General features: G+C 49.1%; 10 protein-coding genes across 10 annotated transcripts; 5 read left to right on the plus strand and 5 right to left on the minus strand.

Moving 5' to 3' along the window:
• Positions 1 to 930: 930 nt before the first annotated feature.
• POJ06DRAFT_44321 (uncharacterized protein) lies at positions 931 to 3,853 on the minus strand. Its single transcript, XM_056191041.1, has 2 exons — positions 3,207 to 3,853; positions 931 to 3,140 (listed from the first exon to the last, which is right to left on the minus strand). Exons 1-2 carry the CDS (start codon positions 3,765 to 3,767, stop codon positions 1,005 to 1,007), a joined length of 2,697 nt encoding a protein of 898 aa, XP_056040237.1. The 5' UTR covers positions 3,768 to 3,853; the 3' UTR covers positions 931 to 1,004.
• Positions 3,854 to 4,618: 765 nt separating this feature from the next.
• POJ06DRAFT_271809 (Nnf1-domain-containing protein) lies at positions 4,619 to 5,363 on the plus strand (the record flags this gene model as incomplete). The annotated part of the gene is made up of 3 exons (XM_056189527.1): positions 4,619 to 4,840; positions 4,896 to 5,126; positions 5,175 to 5,363. The coding sequence occupies 3 exons, from the start codon at positions 4,619 to 4,621 to the stop codon at positions 5,361 to 5,363; spliced, it is 642 nt and encodes a 213-aa protein (XP_056040238.1).
• Positions 5,364 to 6,167: 804 nt separating this feature from the next.
• POJ06DRAFT_44327 (glycoside hydrolase superfamily) lies at positions 6,168 to 7,731 on the plus strand. The gene is made up of 2 exons (XM_056191042.1): positions 6,168 to 6,352; positions 6,403 to 7,731. Exons 1-2 carry the CDS (start codon positions 6,327 to 6,329, stop codon positions 7,547 to 7,549), a joined length of 1,173 nt encoding a protein of 390 aa, XP_056040239.1. The 5' UTR covers positions 6,168 to 6,326; the 3' UTR covers positions 7,550 to 7,731.
• POJ06DRAFT_283956 (uncharacterized protein) lies at positions 7,692 to 10,624 on the minus strand (the record flags this gene model as incomplete). Its single annotated transcript, XM_056190143.1, has 4 exons — positions 7,692 to 7,892; positions 7,949 to 8,470; positions 10,260 to 10,463; positions 10,523 to 10,624. 4 exons carry the CDS (start codon positions 10,622 to 10,624, stop codon positions 7,692 to 7,694), a joined length of 1,029 nt encoding a protein of 342 aa, XP_056040240.1.
• Positions 10,625 to 14,708: 4,084 nt separating this feature from the next.
• POJ06DRAFT_263426 (uncharacterized protein) lies at positions 14,709 to 15,906 on the plus strand. Its single transcript, XM_056188870.1, has one exon. It carries the CDS (start codon positions 14,732 to 14,734, stop codon positions 15,749 to 15,751), a length of 1,020 nt encoding a protein of 339 aa, XP_056040241.1. The 5' UTR covers positions 14,709 to 14,731; the 3' UTR covers positions 15,752 to 15,906.
• POJ06DRAFT_278920 (CDC45 family) lies at positions 15,899 to 18,248 on the minus strand. Its single transcript, XM_056189774.1, has 2 exons — positions 16,589 to 18,248; positions 15,899 to 16,529 (listed from the first exon to the last, which is right to left on the minus strand). The coding sequence occupies exons 1-2, from the start codon at positions 18,106 to 18,108 to the stop codon at positions 16,013 to 16,015; spliced, it is 2,037 nt and encodes a 678-aa protein (XP_056040242.1). The 5' UTR covers positions 18,109 to 18,248; the 3' UTR covers positions 15,899 to 16,012.
• A 45-nt stretch (positions 18,249 to 18,293) lies between these two features.
• Positions 18,294 to 20,658, minus strand: POJ06DRAFT_216274 (uncharacterized protein). The gene is made up of 4 exons (XM_056185536.1): positions 20,356 to 20,658; positions 20,027 to 20,200; positions 19,900 to 19,970; positions 18,294 to 19,851 (listed from the first exon to the last, which is right to left on the minus strand). Exons 1-4 carry the CDS (start codon positions 20,491 to 20,493, stop codon positions 18,708 to 18,710), a joined length of 1,527 nt encoding a protein of 508 aa, XP_056040243.1. The 5' UTR covers positions 20,494 to 20,658; the 3' UTR covers positions 18,294 to 18,707.
• Positions 20,659 to 20,758: 100 nt separating this feature from the next.
• On the plus strand, positions 20,759 to 21,759 carry POJ06DRAFT_263430 (RNA polymerase). The gene is made up of 3 exons (XM_056188871.1): positions 20,759 to 20,975; positions 21,043 to 21,125; positions 21,175 to 21,759. Exons 1-3 carry the CDS (start codon positions 20,901 to 20,903, stop codon positions 21,659 to 21,661), a joined length of 645 nt encoding a protein of 214 aa, XP_056040244.1. The 5' UTR covers positions 20,759 to 20,900; the 3' UTR covers positions 21,662 to 21,759.
• On the minus strand, positions 21,760 to 23,169 carry POJ06DRAFT_263432 (DHHC palmitoyltransferase-domain-containing protein). Its single transcript, XM_056188872.1, has one exon. It carries the CDS (start codon positions 23,049 to 23,051, stop codon positions 21,819 to 21,821), a length of 1,233 nt encoding a protein of 410 aa, XP_056040245.1. The 5' UTR covers positions 23,052 to 23,169; the 3' UTR covers positions 21,760 to 21,818.
• Positions 23,170 to 23,195: 26 nt separating this feature from the next.
• POJ06DRAFT_263433 (GTP1/OBG domain-containing protein) lies at positions 23,196 to 24,820 on the plus strand. The gene has a single exon (XM_056188873.1). It carries the CDS (start codon positions 23,296 to 23,298, stop codon positions 24,736 to 24,738), a length of 1,443 nt encoding a protein of 480 aa, XP_056040246.1. The 5' UTR covers positions 23,196 to 23,295; the 3' UTR covers positions 24,739 to 24,820.
• The last annotated feature ends 466 nt before the right edge of the window (positions 24,821 to 25,286 follow it).

Genomic DNA, 25,286 nt, shown 5'->3' on the forward strand with positions numbered 1-25,286 from the left:
AGCAAGATAGCATTGATGCACGGTGGCCATGCTGGACAAAAACAGTAAGGGCCGGGGCTAGTTCGTGCTGGAAAAGGCACGTTGGAACCTTGAACCTTCAAGAGTTTCAATTCACTGAAAATGTCGATAAGATAGCGCCTCTCGAAACTCTGATACCGTTCCTGATGCGCACAGCACCTTCGTGTTTAGGGCTCAACTTGCCAGCCGCGGTGCATATAATTAAGGGCGGTTTAATGCGTTAGCGAACGGTGACTCAGCCATGCAGATGGCCGGCGAAGGCTTGCCGACGCCCAGATGGCGCCGATAAAAGCCTTTCGTCTAACTGATGACGACACAGGCTAATATGATTCTCAAATTGCCATCCGAAAAAGTTTTCCCGATTTTGTACTCGCCGTGCCTTTTGCAACTCATTCAGGAATCGCTCGGGTATTAGCTTTGCCCGACGGCCATCCAATTACGCCACGTCGCGGTTGCTTCGGGCACAGTACCAACGACTGATGGGCTTGGCCTTGGTGGATACTTTTCCCGTGGCTATATACGAAGTACGCAAAATACGTCGCCAAACCCCGGATTATACTCTCTTGAGAGGTTGAACGCCACAACCGAGTATGTTTGTTAATAACATCTTGTGTATAGTAGTCTTCTTACGGAAGAGTAGCCAAGCTTCACTTCGCTCGCCGCCGGCCCCCTGGTCTCACGCCACAGTAAGGCTGACCAGATCCCTACAGTTAGCGTGTAACAGGCCAAGTGATCAATGTTTGACGACGTGATGTTGCTACGTGGCGGCAAAGTACATTAACATAATGTCTAAACTTATTCCTATAGGCCAGCGCATCGCTGTACATACCACACGAGTATGAAGAGACAATTTTAGCAACGCTGTATTAGTTGCGTCGTCATTCATTCAAAACTACTAATTGGTCACAGACCTGAGACACGCAATCTGATAGTTACATTTATTAGCTTCGTAGTACGGTTAATTAACCAAGACTAAAACACCGGCATTACTCAAGTTCCGTGTGCTGGGTCGCAACTCGCTTTAGATCAACAAGGAAATCCTCCAGCTTTCGCTTTGGCTTCTCGCGCCATCCCTTGCCATTCATAACGCGGTCAAACTTCACGCTACCCTGCATCAAGTAGTACACTCCACCAAGCACACAGAAAACCGCGAACGATAGAATCCACACTCGAACAATTGTCACTATAGAAGTCTGCTGTCCATTTTCGAAAACGCCAAAGACCGCAAAAAGCGTTGCAACAACGTCAACAATAAATACAGCGCCAGCTAATTGCCAGGATGGAATGGATGACCAGAACGGACCTGACGCGCGGGTAATAAAGATCAGCCAGTTCTCAGACAGTGCGATTTGAAGGAAAATAATCTCGTCCAAGTTGCCGAAGTTTTGGATGATTCCTCCACCCTCTACAAACATCGTCGTCAGGGTGATCCAGCTCCCAGCAGCGAGAATAATACCGAGAAAGACCGACATTCCCCATAGCTTTGGCAAGTTCCACTTAACTGGAGTCATAGAATAGGGCGCATTATCGTAAGCAATAGCGAGCGTGGCGATGTCAGCAAAGATAGCTATGAAAACGACAAGCTCAATGTTGAGCGACCGATTCAAGATCGCGATCCACAATCCCAGGAAAAGTTCCAGGTGTAGTGATAGCGCAATGCGATACACGACATAAGAATACATACGGTGAAAAATCTGCCGCGAAGTCTTCAGAGCATCAATGATGGCGGATAACCCCGGTGCCAGGAAAACGATATCGGCAGCAGAGCGCGCAGCATCCGACGCTCCCTCAACAGCGATCCCAGTGTCTGCACGTTTCAGTGACGGCGCGTCGTTAACCCCGTCGCCAGTCATTGCAACTAAATAGCCACGCTGCTGAAGGATTTCGACAACGTTGTACTTATGCTGTGGAAAAACTTCAGCAAATCCATCTGCTGCTTCGACGAAATCATAAACCTCCGACCCGGGCATACTTCCTCCCCCGCCAAGTCCAAGTTTTTCAGCATTGTAAATATTAGTCCCTAGCCCGAGTTGACGAGCAGTTTCTCTGGCGATACCGACGGCGTCGCCAGTCAACATCTTAACCGACAAACCCAGATTCTTTGCCTCATTGATGGTCTTAGCAGTATCGTGGCGAGGTGGGTCGGACAACGGCATTATCCCAAGAATCTCCCAGCTACCTTCACCGATGCGGCGAGCAACACCCAACGACCGGAACCCGCGGGTTGCGAATTCAGCAACTTTATTCTTGTACTCATTTGAGGTCTCCTCAGAGAGCGGCTGATCCTCTTCGACTGTCTTGAGAATAACTAACGGAGCCCCTTTCACACAGACCATTCTTTCACCTTCCGGTGACTCCACGACTGCGGTGATCTTCTTCGAAACTGGATCGAATGGAGAGAACTCGAGGATCTTGTACTTCAACAATGAGGCCTTTGCCGCCGGATACAATCTCAACGCCTTCAAAAATGTCCGGTCAATAGCGTCCACGCCTTTCTTCTTCCGAGACGAGGCGAGGCAAGCGGCAAAAATCAGGTCATTGGGCTCGACGCCAGCTACTGTGTATGGTTCAGACAACGAAAGCTTGTTCTTTGTGAGTGTACCGGTCTTGTCGGAGCAAAGAATTTCAACACCGGCAAGAGACTCGATGGCTGAAAGCTTCTGAACAATAGCCTTCTTCTGGGCCAGATAGGCGGCACCAACTGCCATAGTAGTTGTCACTACGGCAGGGAGGCCGACCGGAACTCCAATTATTGTTATGGCCAAGGTATAGCGGAGGATCTCGACGATAGGATTAGAACGATAAAAGGATGACACCCAAACAACCAGAAGAGTAGCAATGACGAGCGCCAATAGCGTTCCTCCAATGCCGTTCAGGACTTGGGTGAAGTGGCCACTCTCACGGGAGGTCGTCGCGAGTTTTGCCGCATGGCCAACAAAAGTATTATCGCCTGTGTTTGTCACAACCATAAAGGTCTCGCCATGTTTGACTGTTGAAGAACCATAGCAAGTGTCACCATGGTATTTGTCGACAGCTAGCGATTCGCCAGTGATAGATGACTGGTCCACTTGAATGAATGTCCCTTCGGTAATGAGGCGACCGTCGGCCGGAAGAATTGAACCCTAGACACGTTGTTAGCTGGGCTACTAATCAACAAAGAATAGAACAAGGAGGACCCAGAGACGAACCTCCTCTAGCTGAATAATATCACCGGGAACGACTTCATTCGTGTCAATCTCAATAAGAACGCCATCTCGAAGTGCTGTGGCCTTTTGTGCCAATGTCTTCTTAAGTTCATCGACAATCGACCCAGCCTGAAACTCCTGGATAAATCCAACGACTGCATTGAGCAGCAATAACGCACAGATTACGCCGAAATCCACCCAATCCTGTAGTGCGGCTGCGAGTATAGCGGCGGCCTCCATTACAAATTGGATCGGTCCCACAAAGTACATCAAGAATGTCTTGACCAGATTTCCCTTTTCTTCTCTCATCTGGTTCAAACCGTACTTCTTGCGGCGAAGTACGACTTGCTCCTCAGTCAACCCAACTTTCGGATCTGTCTGCAGCAGTTCATCGGCGATTTCAGACCTCATAGTGGTGACGACATCGGAGAGCGTGTCATCGAACTCTTCATCTGACTCAAGTTCGTTCAGAAGAGCATCGATGTCCTCGTTAAGACCGTCGTCCTTATCAGTGGCCATCTTCTCGAGATGGAGATGCGTATCGCTATCGTCATGAGCCGTCATGGTTAAGTCAAGCAAGAAGGTTCGCCATTCCAAAGCAGTAAGCAATAATGCCAGAAGTGATCGAACGGGAGAAGTCGAAAACCGGTCATGAGGAATCTGCCTGCGTCGTATATACAGTTCGCAAACAAGGAGACACGGCCGGCGCTCGCGTGAGCCGATGATTGCGTACAGTTCTAGTACAGCAGCGTAAGGCAACAAGGAATTCCTGGTCGCGAGAACTGCGTACGATGACAATCCTGATCATAATGGTGCAACAAAAGTCGTGTAGATTGAGACAATGAGATATCGTATCGGCCCTCTCGTTCGCGTCGAAGAGACAAAGACGTGCTGAACAGATGCTGGAGTTGGCTTATGTCGTGGCCGCCCATCACGATCAGGTCATAGACAAACCTTATAGTTTACATTACTAGCAGTAAGCACGCATGGGTGAAACAACAGAACTCAGAGACAGCACTCTGTCTCACCATCTCCATTGTGAATTTTTGTTGGATAAATTGCATAAGCTAAGTTATAACAATAATAATTTGTGAAGCAGAAGCCGGCCCACAGGAATTCGTAAGCTTTGTATGAACAGAAGGATATGCTGCGCATCCAGATTCCAGAATTGGATATGACTCATAAAAATATTAACGAATACGTTTATTATTACACGGTCCTGGTCGGTAAAGAACGTAATCTGTCCTGTCTTAACTAAGCTTATATCATACCAAGGTCGCGTAGTGTGGGTTAGGTCTGTATTAAAGTTTTGAGATTGTGTTCCATCGGGACGCGTAAACAAAAACATAGGTACTCCGCCAATGGTCTCCTCGTGTATCGCAATCCTCCGGAGGTATTCCCTAATCCCGGCAGTAATGGTGGACTCGCAACCAGCACCGCCTGATCCTCAGCAACAGCCTACGTCGATCAGAAACCAGCGACTTCTGGAAATCTTCGAGCGGTCGCTCTATGCGTCAACAAAAACGCTTACATTCAGCAAGCTGTCACAGTGCTATCCATATGTCGCCGAACACGGTGCTGCGGGCTTACGAGAAGCTATGAATCAGGCTATGCGTTTCTGGGAAACAAGTTCAACTGTATGTGTCATTACATGGGCGTGCTTGAATTTCATGGAAGCTGATACAGTCATAGCGAGAGTTCTATGCCATTTTAGAAGAGCGCAATGTTGCTCGCAAACTGAGAGAACTGGACGCATTAATAGAAGAAGCTAGGGAGCGGAAGGCGAAAAGCGAGAAAGGGGAAATTGAGGGGTCCGAAAGACAGGTTTTCGTGGAGAATCTGACGCCGGAAGACCTAGTGCGTGCCCACCTTACGCCAATTAATCTCGCTGAGGCTGAAAGGCTGGAAAAAAGGATTCAAGAAGTAAGTTGCTGAAACGCATCCTTTGAAAAGATGCTCACCAGTGGTTAGGCTCAAGCTTCGAATAAGAAGCTGCTACACGAAGTTACCGCACAGGAGCGAGAAATTGATGACCTCTTTTGTAGCATCAAGAAGTCATTAGATGATCTAGCTTCTGCGAGTACAGAATCTGAGGCTCTACCGGCGAAGCGAGACATGTTTGCTAGTATCGACGAGATCAATGGATTGGTTCGAATGTGAACTGCTATTATTAGTTACAGGCGTTTCAAGGAATATACTGTGAGGTTATTGAATGAACTTCGCCACAGGTTGGCACCTGTTAGTCCTGACTTCGTGCGCGTCCCGCAGAATTAGTCAATGCCAATGGCCTGTTCCATGCAATTGCCAGATTACGGTACCTATTTACCAAGATCCACTGTTCGCTCCTTGTACATTCAACTAGTGATATCCTGCCCTAGGTTTGAGGTTATTTGAGACTGTCTAACAGCGCATTGTTGCGTCTAAAGTATATTTAATAGACCCTGCGACTGCGACTATCAATGGATATTCACTTAGTAGCTTAATTCTCATTACTGGAAAAATAACTTAGTGAAAATGCAAGCGTTTCTTATTACGTATGCCAAGTGTATTTACGAATCGAAAGCAAATGCTAGACTGAACATTGACATGCCGAACGGACATTGAGAATTTTGGTAGTTCTCTACCCACGGCAAAGCGCAGTTCGAATTCGAGTCCGGCGTGGCCGGCCTCACCAAGGGACGCGGAAGTCACTAATGTAGAGGACATAAAAAGTCACTGACAGTCTGACTGTGGAGAATCTAGGGCTGTCGTCCTTGGAGAAAATAACCACTTAAACTAATGGGATAGATTAACTACTCAGTCTTGTTAGTAATCTATTTACCAAGTTTCGGATACTTTATTCAGCTGGATGCATTCGTAATGGTCCGTCGCGTGCGAGTAATCTAATGTTTGTGTGCGTTGGCCTCGTACCGGCCAGAACTCAAATTCATATAACTACTGCCGTTTCCATATTCGATTCCTGACTCAAGCTTCCTATCATATATTATCATTAGCGTGCCGTCAAATTTTGGATAGCTTCCATGAATTTTAATCTAAAGAAAAAGAAGGACGCCTTAGTTTCTCTTTCTAAGGAAAGAGTTAACACAATAAAAGTCAAACTGCCGACCATTAAAAACGTTAAAGATGAAGTCGGTGATATATTTCACAAAGTAAGTCGTCCCACTTTCATTGACTCGTCTCACTAACAAATAACCATTAGCTGGTCAATCTACGGCCGCCAGTTCTTCATTTGGAATCTCCCATCCACTTATCTGACTCACGTCATCTACGCTTTCGCAAACGTAAATCCATCAACTGGAGCCGTATATCTCAGCGATTCGTACGCGGACGCAGAGATTCATTTTTCGGGCGATTCATGGAACGAGCCCGGAACTAATCTGTACGGCAACTTCAAGCAACTGTTTTTACTCAAAAAGAAGCAACGCACGCTAAAAGTGCTGTTGTCCATTGGCGGATGGACGTATTCGGGAAACTTTCCCAGTGTCGCCGCCAGTCCCAGCTTGCGTGCGAATTTCGTGACTACTGCGGTCGCATTGGTTCGTGACCTTGGACTGGACGGGCTCGATATAGATTGGGAGTATCCAACTGCGGGCGCACAAGCCGCTAATTACGTTCAGTTGCTGAAGGAGTTGCGGGCTGGTCTTGATGCCTACGCGCAAAAACTGAAGACGTCTGCTGGGACTACTCCCACGTTCTTGCTCAGTGTCGCGGCACCGTGTGGCCCATATTACTATAATATGCTCGATATCGCGGGTATGGACAAATATCTTAACTTCTGGAACCTGATGGGGTACGACTTTGCTGGTTCCTGGTCGACCGTTGCCGGTCATCAGGCGAACATATACGGAGGCGAAGTAAGCGTCGACGCTGCGCTAAAAGCATACCTTGCGGCGGGTGTGGACAAGAAGAAGATCATTGTGGGCATGCCACTGTACGGTCGTGCATTTGTAGGGACCGACGGTCCTGGAAAGTCGTATACTGGTGTCGGAGGGGGTTCTTATGAGGACGGTGTTTGGGACTACAAAGTGCTTCCTAGATCGGGAGCCACTGAGTATCTCGACTCTACCAGTATTGCATCTTGGAGTTATGACAAGAGCTCCCGGACCATGATCTCATACGACACACCTAGCTGCGCGAGATTGAAGGCGGGCTACATTAAGAGCAAGGGACTCGGGGGTGCGATGTGGTGGGAGGCGAGCACTGACGCCCCAGTATCTGGCCCGCGATGCCTTGTAAAGACCATTGTGAATGAGTTTGGAGGACGTGGAACTTTGGACATGCTGCCTGGAAACTGGATTTCCTACCCTGATAGCAAGTATGATAACGTGAAGAAAAAGATGGCGTAGAGGTTCTTGACTGTGTCGTGGCGGTTCTGTTCTGCTGTTATTGTCTGATGCTTTGATAGTACGGCTGTGCTGTGAATGTCATTGTTAAATGATTTTTCTCATTATGCTTTCTTTCAGGTGCTGACATTTAAGTACTGTCAGTTTACATGTTGGCTCTCGATTCCTCGTTGATAGTAACGACGATCTTTCCAGCTCTCTCGGAAGCCATCAGAGCCCTAAAAGCGTCTTCCATATTATTGAGTCCATTAATCACTTGCGCGACCACGGGTTGAAGTTCGGTCTTGGCAATCAATTGCAGCACTTCGTCGAATTCGCGCTTTGATCCCATTGTAGTGCCACGAAACTATCACCATTAGCCGGACACTACCAAGAATACGTGCGACTCAGGAAACAACATACGTCGATATTCTTCAAAACAGCCGCCATTCCAACATCGACCTTTGGCCCTGTAGTCATCCCATAGCAGACAATCTTACCACCGGCCTTAATGCCACCAACCAACTGCGCAACGACGTCTCCACCGGCCCCGTCTACAACGGCATCAATCTCGCCACCAGCTCTGTCCTTGATAATTCCCCGTAACTTCTTTCCCCATCCATCTTCTTTATACAGCACGCCGCCGTCGGCCCCTAGTGTGTTGACTGCGAAAGATAACTTTTGTTCATTACCAGCGGTGACAAACACGTTCGCACCCAATGCCTTGGCAATCTGAATGGCGAAAATCGCGACGCCGCCGCCCGCGCCAGTCACAACAAGCGTCTTGCCCACGCCGATTTCAGCTTTTGTGACAACTACTCTGTAAGCAGTCAACGCGGCCAAAGGGACCGCAGCCGCGTGCAAGTCGTCTAAATGTTCCGGGCATGTTGACAAAAGGTCAGGCGAGCCCACGAGGACGTATTCTGCGAACGTGCCGTTGTATGTCTGACATATATTTCTTTAGAATTGTCCGTACTTTCCTTATCGAAGAGCAGAAGATCGTCAAGAAGGTTGTCATGACCACCGCAACTACCCCGAAGGCGGAGAAGCCCAAGAAGAAGTCGTCAAAGAAGTAAAGAGATAATACAGAATAAACGAAAATTTAGGATAGCGGGTTGCTAGTTAAATTGGGATACTTGTATATTTGTCTAGTCGTGTGTTATATACATTGTGTACGAGATTCGCAGTCTCCCCGCGCATTTTGTCTATCGGCGTCGGATTACACACATTTACAATGCCTATGCTGTTCAAGAAGGGTGCTTCCTCAGAGAAGCCAACCCACTATTTTTGACAGAGAGTATCCTGTCCGAACGTATAGCTCAATTTGGCTGACTGGCTCTATTATGCATGGCCAGCAATGATGGATGTATTTCAACCGTATGATTTACTGATAAATGAAGAGCGGTACATCATTCTATGACTTCAAAAAACAGAGCAAAAGGTAGCAACAAGAAAATATCAGAGCCAACACAGCAAATCAGAGTATGGAGTTGTTAGTACATAGTTTGGTCTTAGCAAGTCACGGTATGTCATAATCTGCAAACATATTCCTCACGAACAATAAGCAACGAGTGGGTCAGTATTTCGGATTCAGTGGTTCATCTACCACACTTTATCTTTCGCTTTCGCGGGACATAGTCGGTGCTGGCCCAGTGATTGCTCGTTCGGGAGGCAAGACGGGCATCGGACATTTGGTTGGCATGGGCGGCACCTGTTCAATTCGCTCCGGCTGAATTTCGGACTCGATAATCGTCGTCTCTGCGGTCGTAATCGTCACATCTGGCGTACTCGTGGCGGAGCTTGAAGATCACGGCGTCGTGATTTTGGTGCCGGTCCTTGGCCGCTTGGTGGCCGACAACCTTGGGGTCGCCGATCGCGACTTTGACGGGCTGTTTTTTGGTGGCAAGATTGACTGATTGGGTTCGTCGCTGGCATCCAGCATGACGCTGTCCGGTATGTCTTCATCGTCGCTAGGAATCAGACCGCGCACTTCGTTTCTGAGTAAAACCATTGTCGCGTTCAATTGTTCCGCCTATAAGGTTAGCAAGCCATCTCGGTTCTAGATAACTCTTGCAACCGAGCATACTACAACGAGCACGTTCTCCGAGTTCTTGGTAGACGCTGGTGTTGATTTCTGAGATGATTTTGAAGTCGACGCCTTCGGTGGCCCCTTTGATGACGATTTGGACTGCGGCTTGTGGACTGGTTGGGTTGTAGATGCCGCTTTCGAAGACGGTGACGGTGATTCAGACACTGTTGGGGCAGGCGGGGCGAAAATAGATTGGACTTGTTGAGAAGACAGGGCCTGGGTGTCGGTCTCGCCATGAGCAGGAGAGTCGAACCAGCTGTTCAGCTGGCAGTCACGCACGACAAGGCGGTTGGCGAGTTGGAATCGGCCTCCGCTGACTTGGATTGGTCTATATTCGCCAGGTGGTGCGTCGAAACTGTAAAAGGGCGGGCATCATGAGCGAGATATCTGTGTTCCAGATTCATCTTCTTGCGAGGCAGGAGCAGATACTTCTGGAACTTTACACGTCGTGGCAATTTCGCATCGCTCTTCTTTCCGTCAATATCCGATCGGTAATACAGTTAAACCCGTTAAGCCGATAACCCCGCTAAACCGATACTATTTTCTGTAAAAATTCGCCTCGCGGCGATTGATCCATTTCAATAAACCGATAACTCGTTAAACCGATTTTAATGCCTTGGGGTAAAACTTCGTGCCGCCAAGTACTGCAAATGAAGAGGATTCGGGGGCCGCAGGCGACGACACCCAGCCGCGGGCAGGGTAGATTAGCACGCGTTTGTTGAGGAGGGACAAGTCCGAGGCTGCAGCGCCGAGGGCGACGACGCGACCGACGCAGTCAGCGCCTAGTGGGATGTAGAACGCGGCGCCGGGGTAGAGATGCTGGCGAATGAATTTGTCGCGATGATTTAGCTGGAAGAGTGTTAGTCTGTCAGGGACCGCATTGCCGGAGATCCGAATGAGAGACGTACTGCTGCGGCCTGGACTTTAACGAGAACTTGATTGCCAGTGGGCTGCGGAATCGGCAAGATGTCATGCGAAAGCGGATAATATACCAGGAGCACCGTCGACATGCGATATCGAGACCGACATCATGGTATTCGACGCCATACTGCTTGCTTGTATGCACCTACCCTCGAGTATTGTGAAGCTAAACTGGAGGAGATCGGGATATTTGATGTATGAATGACCGAATCCAGGGAGATCCGAGAATTGAACAAATCCCGTTTAATCCCACCCAGGTCGACGATGCTTTGAGCCGCAGCCCGCCCATAGCCGCGCTTATCGATGAGCGATTTAGTGTAACTATCCTATTTCAAAATATCAAAATCCGGATTGGAGTCGTATGCCGAAAAGTATGCATGCCGGAAGGCAACCTTAATGGTTTTCTTATCTTAGCCTACGGTTGAGCCGTGGTTATGTTACAATTGGTAATTCGCGGCGGAAACAATCGACAGAGGAACGGAGTAGCATTCCCCTCCGGCAACAAAAAGACAAACCGGGAAGTTAAACCAGTCTTGTGAAGATCAACTGGCAACGGCGTCTGCAGAACATACTCAACAATTGCTTACGCGGTCCTGTTGCGAGGGCCGGTCTGGCTCCGGGGTTCCCTGCCCAGGCTTTTTCTGGCGGGTTTGCTGCTGCGTCATGCTCTCCATGAGCATGCTGGCAGCTTCTCTTGTCCGACAATTAATACAAGAAAAGTTAGATGGTGCAAGAAATAGGGCTAACAACTGGGGCGGGGAACTTGTATTTATTTTATTATTTTTGAATCTATAATAATAAATTGGTGAAATATGATTGGCTTTTTTTTGTTTGATAGCCAGTGTATTTTACAAGCTATGTACATGCGTGTACTGGCGAAAAACAAAGGAACGAAAGGAAAGCGAAACGGATAAATATACACAACAAGAAAACGAAGAAAGGAAGGAAAGAACGCAAAAAGGAAACCAAAGGCGACGACACCAGCTGCCTGCCAAGGCCCGTAGGCAAGGACACCAAACCAGCCAGCCCGCCCGCCAGCAGAGAGGACCATCCCCGTCCGGAGCGAGGACGGAATTGGCGGTTATTTTGTTTGAACAGCCAGTGTATTTTACGCGGAAGGTTATCGAACTATGGGTGCGCGCCGTGTAACAACGTTCAGTTACGGCCATACCAAGAAGAAAACACAGTTCCCCGTCCGATCAACACCAGTTAAGCTTCTTTGGGCCTACTTAGTACTGCGGTGGGAGACCACGCTGGAATCGTAGGTGCTGTAATTATTATTTTTCTATTTTTTTTCGTGATTTTCTCCACAGCTTCCGCATGCAAGTCGTCGATTAGGTTGGTGACGCGGCCCCGGAAAGATGCCATGCAGAGTTATTGTGGGATTATAGTACCGCAGCCTCTCAATCTTATTCTGAATAATATAATGAGCTCTGCACGCTGTATTACAACTGACTGTGTATGGCACATACAAGTTAGACTGTCGATAGCACAGAGAATTGTTAGTGGACAGCTGAGCATCAATGCAACGATCCGCATTAACCGCGAATAGGATTGTAGGTTGTTCAAAAGTTAGCTAGTAGCTCGCAAGATCTGATAACTATATAAGATGGTCGCCTGTCCGCCATTCCGAGTTTGATATCACATAGTTAAGTAAAAATCAACAGCAAATCGTACACAGAAAATAAGCGACCTCCAGTTTCCTTGTTGCAAAGGTGCGTGGACAAAACTACCTTGGCGACCGCGGCGGCGCTTAATCTCGCTTATCAGATTGGGGCCAATCAGGACGGAAGAATGTGAGCCCGCCGGACGATAAGGTTGTCGAATGAATTTCCTTGGCAAGTGTCAGGATTAAAAGGGTCGCTAGCCGTGTCTCAGTTGTAGGACTTGCGAGGATATCCGTTAATCCCGATCCCGATAGGTGACTACATACAAGTGAATAATGAGAGAGGGTGCACTATAGACTCTCAATACATAAGCAAACATGTCTCATGGTGGCACTGCAGCGAACAGTGACCAGGCCTGCCTCTGCAACCCATAGCTGCGGAAGACTCCAGCGAGGGGTCCTACGCAGACAAACAGGCCAGCCGGTGACGACTCACGAGCAGGATAGAGCGGCTAACATAGCCTGGTCGGGAAAACAAGGCCTCCAATGACGCTTGCAAATTAAATTACCACCCGAATTGCGATCGACTGTAAGTTCCATCCCCATAAACCCTAACCACTTAATTTCGCGCCTACCCGAGGTCAGAGCAATCGACCACAGGCCATACTGAGATTAGTGGCCGCGTTACTGCTGCCGTACAAGAGAAGCACGTCTGCAAGGTCGCTAAGATAGTGTGCAATGATTCTCAGAACTCGCAGACACTGAAGGTATTTATTGACCTGGTCTCCTTATAACCTCAGCAGTCTCACTCGAATTAATGGCATTCCCGCTACCCGTTTATAGTCTTTGCAGAGCTGTGAAACGACTTCGCGATCAAGTTCCAAGATAGTTGAAAGTGTATTCTCTTAAATCAATATTAAAAAATAAATAGCCACGTAGTGTATCTCTCTGTAAACTTTTGGTTCCCGTGCTCTTCGACTTTCTCTATAATTAATAACGTTACAGGTTGCTTGCGTATTGCGTACACATATCAAATCACCTATACCATAAGACGATCATTTTTGGTGATATTTAAATGAACAATTAAGTACTTTGCGTCTTGTCTGCCAGAAGTAGAACTAGTCCAAAGAGAGATTCGGCAGCACGACCGGGCAAGTTGTGGATCAGTCGAACTTAAATTTTTTGAGGTTGTGGTTTAGGGCCGACTGCGCTGATATCACTCCATTCCCCTCAAACAGTCAAGCACCTTGTCATTCCGCTCATCTTGTGACTCTTGTCCGTTAAATTGTAATTTTTAAAAACCTGAGCGGTTGCTCAATTATCGGATCCGAGGAGTGAGACGACGCCCTGCGACGCCAGCAGTTGCTGGTGATCTGGAGTTTGCGTGATTATTCTGGTGCATTTTGTTTTGCAGTCCCGCAGACAACAGAGTGGCAACTGCGATAAAACAACCCCAGAATAATAGAGTTTGCCAGGGTCGCTCATCATAAAGAGTCTAGCCTCATCAGGGAATTCTGTTGCCGCTTATGGCTTAATTGTGGTACCTGTGGAGATTTCCGCTAACGCTGCTTAGGTACCGGCCACATTCACCTCGAGGACGACTGATTTGATATTGTAGCCCTTTTTACTCGACTCCCCTTCTCAGTACAGAGCAGAGGGTGCCAGACAATTCGTTCGAGCGGAAGAGGAGGAAATTTCTAACAATATTTCTTACTTCAGGCTTTTGCACTAATTCAAACAACGCAAATATCACCATTCAGGGCTAGGGCAGAGTCCCAGATGCGGCCCGCTGGCCCTGGGACCGAGGCGTGTGCAGCCAAAGTTAAAGTCGGCTGCAGCCCAGCCCCTGCGGCGATCTTGAGGCCTCCATCACGCTCATTTATATTATTCATTTTCCTCTCTGCTTCCATGTTATTTCATGCCATTGTGACTGGCTGATCTTCCTCTGCCATTACTCCCTGTTGCCCTGTCGTCGTTTTTCTTGGAGCTCTGCTTGCGACTCACGACGAAGAAGAAGAAGAAGAAGAAGGCGAAAGTGCCAGACCTCGGAGCCACAATGACCTACATGCTTCCCAAGCGCAAGACCAGCTTGATGGCAGTCGTTCTAGCTGTCTGCCTAGTCTTTACCTTTATTGTGAGCCGCTTCACTTCCAAGAGCCATGTCCGCACTTTTGCCGCCTCGATGGTCGACAATGGCAGGCTCCACCAGCAGGCCGTTCTCGAGGAGCCTAAATGGAACGGATCGCCGGAGACCAAGCCCGCGGACGACATTCACGAAGAGTATCTTGCTGGCAGTCCACTCGTCCGGCACCGCAAGACTGTTGCCACGCAACTGCAGTCCTGCTCCCAGCCCTTCCAAAAGCCCGGAGGCGCGAATGTGCTTATCAATGTTGCGAGTCCAGAAGGAACACTGTCCAGACTGTCGTTCGCACCGCTCGACATCATGCCTGCAGACGTCTTCCGATTCAATCCGAATGTACTTCCATATCCTCCCGGGTCGCAATACCCGTACATCGGCTTCGCAAGAGACTCGGTCAAGCCGATAAAGGACGCAATTTCAGTCAGAAAACATTCCATTGTCTACTGCGACATGGACTGGGCCATGTCCAAAACTTTTGACCAGCAAATGCTCAGATGCGTCAACCAGCCCAAGACTATTGATCTTCCCGGCTGGGCATCCCCAAAAGGCTCGTGCGGACTCTGGCACAAGTTCGAAAACGGTCTCGGACACATTGACTCGCGGATCTTTATGTCGCCTCTTGGCGAGCCGTTAATGATCGTCGGCACCAATGGCATTACTAATTGCGTACACCAGTTCATCGTCGATCTCCGCACTTTTGTGCCCGACCTCGAATCGAAGCTCAAGATCGAGAACGTGCCGATCCGGTTCACGAACCTGACTGCGTTACCACGCGAAACGCCGCTCGCCGAGATGGAGAAAAACTACCAGCTCCTGTTCGACGAGAAGAACGAGATTTTCGTGCACCACGAGATTGGCGACCGGTCGTTCTCGGCCCTGTCCGATCCTGGCATGCGCAATCTCGCCGTGTACGCACCGACACCAGAGTGCATCCTCTCCCTCCGCAAGACGTTCCCGGACCCTTCCCAGCAAAGGATGACGATCCATCAGGCCACAAACACCCTGCGCGTAACCTTGTGCGACTATCCATGCGAACCGACGCTTGACAACACAGTCCTGATTTCGATCATGCACGTCAAGTACGAGCATTGGCTGCAGGTCTACTACAGGCGGTATCTCGTCGTCATGAACGCGACGGCACCGTTCCACATCCTCGCCCGCTCATCAAACCTCGTGTACGCAGGGTCGGACGAGCGGCAGATGGTGTACTCTGTGTCTATGGAGTGGGATCACCCGCACTTTAGGGACCACAGCCAATCCCTTGTTAATCCGCCAAACGCGGTCGCCAAGCGCGAGGATAGTAGCGAACCAAGGGTGACGCCGGAGACGAATAGTCTCGTCAACGATTATTATCACGGATGGTTGGACGACACGTTGTTCATCAGTTTGGGACTGAATGATCAGTACAGCGGGTTTATGCACGTCAAGGCCGGACAGCTGTTGGATTGTCTTGAGCTTTGTCCAAAGTAAATTTTGATGAACGCATTGGATTCATTTGTTGTATATCTTGTAAGATAGGGATTATAAACTGTGTTTGGCGCATTACTGTTGTTTTTGTGCTTCATTTATGTGGTGGGTCGGTCATAGAGTTAGATGGAATCATGAATTAATTCTAATATACATCATTGCTAATAACACACAATGCCAAAACAACAAATGACGATACCATGAACGAAAAATCAGAATCCTATAATACACCACTGCCCCAGATCATCGGCTTCTATACATTATTCATCTCATCCCTACAACCGTCATGCCCTCGAGAAATCCTGTGAGATCGTCCTTCCTAACCTCGACGACAGAGCTCTCGAATGAGTCTATGCGAACGCGCGCGTGCGTCTGCTTCGCGACTTGCTGGAATGCAATTCCAAACGAATTCCGCGTCGTCTCTTCGTCGTCGTCGCCCACCAAGTCATCCTCGTCACCGTCGTCATTGGCAGACTGTTTAAGAACCCGGGCTGGTAATCCAACAACCGTGTATGTGTCCCGAATCCGATCCAACGCAGCCATCACCATCGGGATCTGCCGATCCTCTTGCTCTGCCTTGCACTCATTCACCCAGCTCGCCAGGCGAATTAGTGTTATCGGGTTACTAAACAGGTCGAGATCGGGACCGTCTTTGAGGACGGCAAGGCGGAACGTGCGGAGGATCAGGACTTGGTTCTTTTCGAGGAGAGCGGTTCCTGTGCGCACAACTGCTTGTTGGAGGACCTGTGCTCGCTCGAGGCCATGAAGAAGTAGTTCGACACTGCCAATACCGTGTTAGTACAGAAAAAGTAAATCTCGGTAGATATGGCGAAAACATACTCGTCAAGTGCATCCCACCCGATCCAAAAATTGTCAATCCAAGCAGCTTTGTAACTCTCCTTCGCCTCATCCCCAGGTTTGGCACCAGGATTCACATTCTCCTTGTCCACAACACTCTTCCCGCGTCCACACTCCAACAACGCAGCCACGCTCTCAACAGCATCGCCAGCCGTCACAGTTCCACGGAAGCCGAATTTCCGAATCACGCCGGTCCGCACAATGCTCCCAATGCCGAAAACTGCGGCAACTGATGATATCCGGTCTTTGAGTGCACGTTTGAGCGACACGTCCGTGTGCGTCCACCGTTCTTTTGCTACAGACAGGGATACTCCCATTTTGGCGAGCATCTTGTGGAGCTTCTTTCTGCCGTCGTCCGTCCAGAGTTGTAGTCTCGATGCAACATAGTGCGAATGTATGAGTGCGTCGTAAAGTGTCCAGTGCCGCAGGAGAAACATTCTAAAATCGGGCTGAATCACCAACCCGGTGTCATCTGCTGATAATTTCACTCCAGTCACGCTAGGATTGAGCCGTCTGACTTCGTCACGGAGCAGAGGGAAGAGGCGGCGGTAGAGCTGTGGTGCGAGCGTGTCGAGGGCAGTTGTGCCGACTATGGAGAGCCAAAGGTCTTGTGTGGATGCGTCGCCTAGAGATGAGAGAAGAGAATATAGTTGTGAGGCGACAGGTGTGGAGTATGCAGTCCCTCGACTGTAGTATGTTGCGATAATTTCTTGATATTCGCGACGGACTTGGCGGGCGGATTTTTGCCGACGGGGTGACGGTGACGGTGAGCGTGGAGACGACGGTGATTTGCGTTTCGACGACCGTGTAGAGTCTGGTGATTCTGACCGTCGCGAGGTTGATATCTTGTTGGTGTCGTGCATCTCGGAAGACTCGTCGTCTGATCCGACGTCTTCCGCCACTTCCCCCTCTTCATCTGCTTCCAACTCCGATTCACTTGCATGTTCTTCATCGTCCTCATCTTCTTCTTCGCTATCTTCCTCATCGCTCTCACCTAACTCCACTAACGCCTCATAGGCCTCGCGTTCTTTATTCAAAAGTCCGTCCTCCACATCTCCGTCGTCAAAGCAAATCACATCGTCCGGACCAAACACGTTCTGTAAATTCCACGGCCTATGACTGTCGAACACGTATATCGTCCTCCTTTCTCTCCTTCTATTCATAAAACTCTCCTCATCTTCTTCGTCTTCCTCGTCATCATTCTCCTCCTCGCGCAGGTATACGCTCAAATCGACCAGCGCGCCACATCCCAACAACACCACACTCGTGACATCGTCCTCCAATTCCGAATACCGGGCTTTCAACTCCGAATACCCAGCAACTGGACACGTGCGATGTGGAATTAACTCGCGCTTCAAAATGCCGGAGAAGATCTTCGCGGCGCAAAGCGCGTCGACGTCAAGGCACGCTACGAACAGCACCAGACGGCATGTCGCGTGGGAAATCGCCGACGCGCGAAGGGAGGTAAAAGCGCGCGCGTACGACGACGGCGATACATGCATCGTCTTACCTTCCCGGTGAATTTGGTTGTCGGTCTCGCCGTGGCGGGGTTGTGTTGTGTTGTGTTGTTTGCTGATTCGGCGGAGGGGAGGATTGAATGCCTCGCGACGCGTCGTACACACAACGTCAGAGCCGCATCGCTTGGCCTCGCAGCGCAGTGATGGCTGAAACGTATGCGAAGGCAACAACGGGACCCAATAAAAGTTATATTACTACTGCTCACTAGTAACTAATAATGCAATTTCATTGCGCATACCGTCACGTTAAGACACAATATACAACAATCTATACGAAGGTCGTACACACATTAAATGAAGCGAGGATGGAAAACTTGCACTAAAACGTGCACAAAAAAAATTACAATAGTAAATACACATGAACAAAAGATCGTTAAAAGGCAAATAGAGAGGAGAAGCATGATGATAACAAACCAATGACGTAGCATCAAAAGAAAAGGCATCGAATATTTGACCAGCCAGCCAGTTTACCGCTCAATCTCTCGTTTCACATGGTAGAAAGTCCCTACAATTTTGTTTTTCATCTACTCGCCGCTTTCTCTACTCCCACACGCCAGATATTTTCACACAGATGCGCTGTCTCCTTACTCTTCCGTCTTCTCTGCAGTCTCGACCAATTCCTCGACTTGATGGTCCTCCGTCTCGTCAGCGGGAGATTCAGACTCAGGCTCAGGAGTAGCATCCACCACGCCGTCGACCTTCTCACCGTTCTCGGCAGCAACAGTCTTGCCGTTCCGCTTACCAGATCGCTTTCTGGGCTCCTGATCCTTGGCAGCATCAGCTTCGGCATCCTTCTCAAGGCGCTCGATCTCGTCTTCGGCCTTCTTGATGTTCTCGGCGGTAACGCGCTCTTGGTTGTCCTTGAACCACTGAATCTTTGCCTTGAGCGACTCGATAGTGGCGGGGACTTCTTCCTTGTTCATAGGAACGCCAATGGAGAGCTTGCTGAGCTGACTGACAATCTCAAAGTTGAGAGTAAACTTTTCCTTCTCGGAGGCGGAAGCTCCATTGGTGTTCTTGCTCTTCTTGCCCTTCTTGCCAACAAAGTACATCTCGTCATTGGTTTTCTTTGCCAGAACCTGGGTACCGGCTGGTGGCGCGGCGTCGATCGTACGAGTAGCATGCGCAGCAAGGCTACTGGATGACCGGAGCACACTGCTGGTAGGCTTGAACGTCGGGTCAAAGTATTGCAGCAAGGACTCCCCCTGAGCAATATCGGCCTCGAATGCTGGTTCGCTAGCAGCCTCGAGCTTCTGTGCGGCACGCTTCTTCCGTCTCTCACGGTCAAAGGCCTCACGCTCCGCTTTCTTACGCTCCCATCGTCGCTGTCGCTCTTCCTGCTCGTACTTGCCGTACTCCTTCTTCTGTTGGTAAAAGTCGTTCTTAAACTTTCGAAGCGCGTTGTACGCCTCCTCACGCGCCTTGCGCGCCTCGTTCCGCTGATCGACAAGTGTCGACCTATTTTTCTGGACCTTATCGACCTCAGCGCGAATGGCATCGAGCTCGACCTGAATCTTCTGGTGCTTCGAGGACAATTCTTTGGACTCGCTGTCCTCAGTCTTGCTCCTGAGAGCGGCGACTTTTTCTTTGCTCTCGGCAATAGACTGCTCGATCTCGCGGATGGTAGAGAAGTTTTTGCGGCCCTTCTTGAGACCAGTAATATCGGCGAGCGTGCGCTTCTCGTCGACGAGCTTCATGGTGCCAGAATCAACGGTGGCCTCAAGTTTCCTATAAATGTCAGTAAATAGCTAAAAGATGGCTAGCATAGTCACATACTTGATGTGAGCATCGAGCTCGTCGATGGACTTGAAGGTGAGCTTGGATTTGGCAGACTGAACTTCTTTGATCTAAGCAATCAGTTAACACCAAAATCGTCATTGTGTCCGTGATATCACGTATCTACCTTTCGCTTGATACCGTCATCGAGTGCTCTGATTTCCTCGAAAACTTTCTGGTTCGCAGTACGGATTTCGGTCTGTCGCTGTCGAATGGCGGTGAGCTGCCCGCGCAGCTCCTGCTGCTTCTCAGACTGCGCGGAGTCAGGAGAAAGCAGCTTCAATTGATTGACATAGTAATCCTATAAATTAAACAATCTCATATTAGACTTTCGGTCATATATCTTCCACAGTTGCATGCGTGAGGTGTCGTGCGAACGTCACACCTGTCCTTGTGAACAAGGGACTCCGGGCAAAATCATCTTTCAAATATCCCCAACGTAAACCCAATACACACCTGTTTGTCGCTCTTCGCTTTCAATTCCTTCTCAAGAGCCTCAAGACCAGCCTCGAAGATCGCCTGATCGGGCTTCACGGGACGCTGTTTCGTGCTGGTCGTGGCGGGTACGTCCAGAGACTCCACAGCAGCAGCCATTATATTCGACAAAAAAGTGTCCTAAATTCTTGCTAAAGCGCCTGCTCTTATCCAACCCACAAATGCGATAAGGCAATAGAACAAAATCACCGAGCAGTAGTCGCGGTGAGGATGGCTTTCGGAGGTGGGGGATGATGCTCGTTGTTCGACATATCTGTGAACTAGGGCAGATTTTTTCGAAGTAACCTTTGGCCGTGCCTGGAACCGCCTCGGGATTCATTATTCCCGCGCGTACGCCGCATCACTGTGGCGCGGTAGATCGCAGCATGCGGGTTGCCGCACGACCAAAAACTAAATCTTTTCTCCCATATACCAGTCGCCAGAATTAATTCTCCTAGATGAAATTCCGCCGATTTTGTCAGCACTATTTGTGAACTGTAGTTAGTGTTGCTGAGGTAGCTTGGAATATGGATGAAGCTGAGCGACAAGCGTCGAGATTATGGCGGACGTTTCGAACTGTCAAAGAAATGGTCAAGGACCGGGTATGGTGATCTGATGATGATCAAACGCACTTTGCTGATGCGGCGGAGATGCTAATATTTGGAATAGGGGTATGATGTTAGCGAGGAGGATATGAATATGACCTTGGACGATTTCAGATCAAGAATGTGTGATTCAATGGGCCAGCCACAGTACGTAGAAGAGAGACGCACAACAACAATATCGCTAACCAATGGATAGACGCAAACTTATGTGCTTTCAGGCAAACCCAACCATAGAAGCGCAACAGAAGTTTCCCGATCTAGGAAGTCTGTGGGTCGAATTTTGCGACGAAGCGTCGGTGGGTATCAAAACAATGCGAGCATTTTGCATTCACATCATGGACAAGTCGTTCACTAGTGGTATCTTCATTTACCAGACATCCATCACGCCGTCTGCCAACAAAATGATTCCTACTGTCGCACCGGCTACGATTGAGACGTTCCAGGAGGCGGATTTGTTAGTCAATATTACCCACCACGAATTAGTACCAAAGCATATCCGATTGTCAAACGAAGAGAAGAAGATGTTGTTGGAAAAGTATAGATTGAAGGAGAGTCAACTTCCGCGGATTCAACGAGAAGATCCAGTCGCACGATATCTGGGACTCAAACGAGGAATGGTTGTGAAGATTATACGACGTAGTGAGACCAGCGGACGATACGCGAGTTACAGGATATGTTTGTAAGATAGGTTTTAAGGTCATAGTAAAAGTACTTTATTTGTGTACACCATGCTGTGTGCGATATATACTAATATATACACATCCGCCGATGAGATTCATCATAATTTCTCCATGCAAATAATGAAATATATGACCATGCACTAGTTTGTATTTACAACCTCTAGTTTCTACCTTCAATGTCTTCCTCTATACGCCGCCCGCCAATCCCTACCAGTTTCCGTTTAACTATTCCTAGCGGTACATTCTCTCCATCGCCGTCAATGTCGTCGTCGCTCTCCTGTCTGCGATGATACAACTCGGCATCTACATCGACTCCAAAGTCCTCTAATCTTTCTCCCTCCCACGATTGCCACTTATCTCGTCGCCAATACGTATTCGGGTCTGCGTCATCATCTGGCTCGGACTCGATCGTGTCATATCCGTCCTGTAGTTGGGTTGAACGTGCCGCTCTCTCATTGAAATACGGCGCCGGAAACCCAGAAACGCTCCCGGTAGTACTACTCCGATTGCTTACTATAGGCGGCATTTGGCGTTCCACGTACTGATACACAGGAATCTCATCCGGATCAGCTGGAGGCCAAGGGGTGTTCGGGTCTGCATCTTCATTTGTGTCAAAATGCATGCCATCACCCGGTGGCTCCGTCCACGGCAAAAGCCATCGCCAGACCGGACCCAACGCTGCAAGCAAATTGTCATACGGACCGCCTAGATCGTACGGAAATTCAACGGGGGGCAGCCTGCCGCGGCGAATCTGCCCATCTACACGCTCACGCTCCCACGTCTCTATTAATGTCACATTTTCGCATAAATTCCACATTGTGCGAATCGTCAGTAGTCCGACAGTGAATATAACGAAAAATGATACCGGGGTGAATACAATCGTCGCGATTATCTCCGGCAGACTGACATCGTCATCGTAGATCGGCTGGTGTCGCGCTTCCCACAGAACTCGCACTCGTCCACATAAGTTCCAAAACACAGACGACGTGCCAATTACAACGCTAAGCAAAAACCTAATAAAGTGTAGCAAGTTCCTGTGTCCGACGCAGTTGTTCGTCCACGGGCAGTGGTGGTCCATACGCAGTATGCATGTATTGCAGATACGACAGTGATGCGCGCGCGGTGGCTTTATTGCATTGCATTTTCGACAGAACGTACTGATCTTGGCAAGTTGAGCATTAGGACTAATTGGTCGCGGCGGCGACCCTGGCGGTACGAGGACTGCCAGCAGGTATGTAAGCCATATAACGTGGACGTATATTCGGTGTCGTATTAATAGATCAGGTTGCAGGTGTTTCCGAAAGATGAAAATGTCGGATCCCCAACCAATGCCGCCTATCAAAAGAACCGGGATAGCAATGCCGAGGAACCGCCATTTCAATTGCCGAACCATTGAGCAGAGTGTTGATACTGCCGTTGAGCTCAAAGCCGACTGATGGCGATTAGCGCGGGTTCTGCTCGAACCTCGTCGGAGCCGACAAGCCGACGATCAAATAACTTTTTGACGTTGGGAGTTCTTTAACACCTAAACGGCGCTACTCGAACGGGCAGATTCCGCAAAACAGAAAGTTCGATTGGAATAATTCTCGATTCTCAATGACTTCTTGTCGATAGAGTATTCGGTATTCGATGTCACGATGGCAAGACTGCAGATTTGTAGGTTTCTGTATTTACGGCAGCCGGGTACCAGTATATCTGCCTCTCGACATTTATCGTCGACTTCATTGAGCTCCGCCCTTGCCAGATCAAGGCGAACTCCACTATCGCCAGCTCTCATAAGACACTCATCACCGCAGTTAACTATATGTCAGCAGGAGCGGCTCTTTCAGGATGAATCTTTCTACACTCACAACATTACACTTGAAAAGGTACCGGGTCGCAACCCAACTCCGTACAAGCGCCGGAAGAAGGCTGACTCAAATTTTACCGACATCATGGTCGTCAAGCTAAGTTCAGGTGCCGGAGGCGATGGGAATGTGTCGTTTCTGCGAGAGAGTGGAAGAGCCAAGGGTCCACCTGATGGAGGTGACGGTGGGGAAGGCGGCAGCGTGTATGTCCAACCAGTCGAAGGGGAGACGTCGCTCCATAAAATCCGGAAACGGGTTGTCGCAGAGTCCGGGAGAGGTGGATCGAGTTCTCAAATGAATGGTCGAAATGGCAATGACGTTATAATAAAGGTGCCAGTTGGGACCCATATCACTCTTTCGCCAGATTGCGTTCTAGAGCGTGAGAACTCTCCACCAGGTGAAGGCTGGATTCATCTGAGCGGGTTCAAGGAATTCAATATGGAGCGGCAGTTTTTCAAAGACTTGAAGAAACGAAAAGTTTTGGATGACAGAGCGCAGGAGAGAATTGAGCGTATACAGGACAGTTTTCCGCCGGACGGAATTGATCTGGCAAGACCCGGTCCTCCTGTGCTGTTGCTCAAAGGTGGCCGTGGAGGCCTTGGAAATCAGCACTTTCATACAAGTGATATTCGAAATCCAAGGTTTGCGACAAAAGGTCGAGCTGGACTTAGTGGGGTCTTCAGGTTCGAGTTGAAGCTTCTCGCAGATCTTGGACTGGTCGGACTGCCGAATGCGGGCAAGAGCACATTGTTACGCGCAATTTCGAATGCACGACCGCGAATCGGACATTGGCAATTTACAACGCTGACGCCGAGTGTCGGTACAATATCATTAGATGTCGCGACGACGGACAAGACTTTTACCGTTGCTGATATTCCCGGAATTATCGCTGGTGCGAGCCTGGATAGAGGCATGGGCACCGATTTTCTGAGGCACATTGAACGCGCGGGTGGCCTCGTTTTTGTGGTCGGTCTAGACAGCGAGGATCCTATTGCAGATTTACGAGTACTGATCACTGAGCTTGGTCAGGAGCGTATGGACGGTAAGCGCATTTTGATCGTCGCGACGAAAGCGGACTTGCCGCGTACGCAAGTGAAGTATGACCCACTGGTCGAGTTTACAAAGCGGAGGGGTTGGAAGACAATACCAGTCTGTGCGATTAGGAAATCCAAGGATATAGAAATTTTAATTCGGGTTATGGCGGAGACAGCTGGCGTCATGACAACGTCCTGACGTGTAAGTCTGAAGGAGAAAGCAACGTGTAGACAATGAGCTATTATATATAAAGTGTATATTAATATATATATTACGGACAAATATTTATTCTTTATTGATGTTAGTGTCTGTTGAGCTAAACGTTCGTGGTGAGCGGGTGTGTTGGGCTAACTCCGCTGTACCCACGGATTCTACACACTCCAAGGCTACTGCGAAATCCGCCTCGGCTGATTACAAATTATGGGCTGTTCAGCGGGCACGCAAATTGTTCTTTGACAACTCTACAGTAATATCTGCGGCTATCAGATCCTTGTCCATGTCGAAAATGCGCCTCATAGTGTTACATCTGCGCCCGTTGGCAGTATTCGGAGAGACCATACGATTTGTGCTTCCGAGCCAGCCGAGGGGAGTCGAGCAAGATACGCAATTACGCATATATCCATACAACTAGCACCGGCCCAGCCGGGAATATATATCAAAATAGTCGACATTGTAGTCGTGAAACGAACAACAATTTCAAAATCTCCGAAAAATCGCCGCTTTTCCATGGTGATCTGGAACACCGC

This window comes from Lipomyces tetrasporus, assembly GCF_029532465.1.
Source record: "Lipomyces tetrasporus strain NRRL Y-64009 chromosome Unknown POJ06scaffold_13, whole genome shotgun sequence".
Lineage (NCBI taxonomy): Eukaryota > Fungi > Ascomycota > Lipomycetes > Lipomycetales > Lipomycetaceae > Lipomyces > Lipomyces tetrasporus.

Coding starts and splice junctions, on each gene's coding strand:
- POJ06DRAFT_44321 (XM_056191041.1), bottom strand. CDS start 3,767: ATGACGGCTCATGACGATAGCGATACGCATCTCCATCTCGAGAAGATG. Junction 3,141..3,206: donor ATATTATTCAGCTAGAGGAG/GTTCGTCTCTGG, acceptor CAACGTGTCTAG/GGTTCAATTCTTCCGGCCGA.
- POJ06DRAFT_44327 (XM_056191042.1), top strand. CDS start 6,327: ATGAAGTCGGTGATATATTTCACAAA. Junction 6,353..6,402: donor TCGGTGATATATTTCACAAA/GTAAGTCGTCCC, acceptor AATAACCATTAG/CTGGTCAATCTACGGCCGCC.
- POJ06DRAFT_263426 (XM_056188870.1), top strand. CDS start 14,732: ATGGACTGGGCCATGTCCAAAACTTTTGACCAGCAAATGCTCAGATGC.
- POJ06DRAFT_278920 (XM_056189774.1), bottom strand. CDS start 18,108: ATGCATGTATCGCCGTCGTCGTACGCGCGCGCTTTTACCTCCCTTCGC. Junction 16,530..16,588: donor GGGTGGGATGCACTTGACGA/GTATGTTTTCGC, acceptor CGGTATTGGCAG/TGTCGAACTACTTCTTCATG.
- POJ06DRAFT_216274 (XM_056185536.1), bottom strand. CDS start 20,493: ATGGCTGCTGCTGTGGAGTCTCTGGACGTACCCGCCACGACCAGCACG. Junction 20,201..20,355: donor AAGCGAAGAGCGACAAACAG/GTGTGTATTGGG, acceptor TTTAATTTATAG/GATTACTATGTCAATCAATT. Junction 19,852..19,899: donor GAGCTCGATGCTCACATCAA/GTATGTGACTAT, acceptor TGACATTTATAG/GAAACTTGAGGCCACCGTTG.
- POJ06DRAFT_263430 (XM_056188871.1), top strand. CDS start 20,901: ATGGATGAAGCTGAGCGACAAGCGTCGAGATTATGGCGGACGTTTCGA. Junction 20,976..21,042: donor AAGAAATGGTCAAGGACCGG/GTATGGTGATCT, acceptor TATTTGGAATAG/GGGTATGATGTTAGCGAGGA. Junction 21,126..21,174: donor GATTCAATGGGCCAGCCACA/GTACGTAGAAGA, acceptor ACCAATGGATAG/ACGCAAACTTATGTGCTTTC.
- POJ06DRAFT_263432 (XM_056188872.1), bottom strand. CDS start 23,051: ATGGTTCGGCAATTGAAATGGCGGTTCCTCGGCATTGCTATCCCGGTT.
- POJ06DRAFT_263433 (XM_056188873.1), top strand. CDS start 23,296: ATGGCAAGACTGCAGATTTGTAGGTTTCTGTATTTACGGCAGCCGGGT.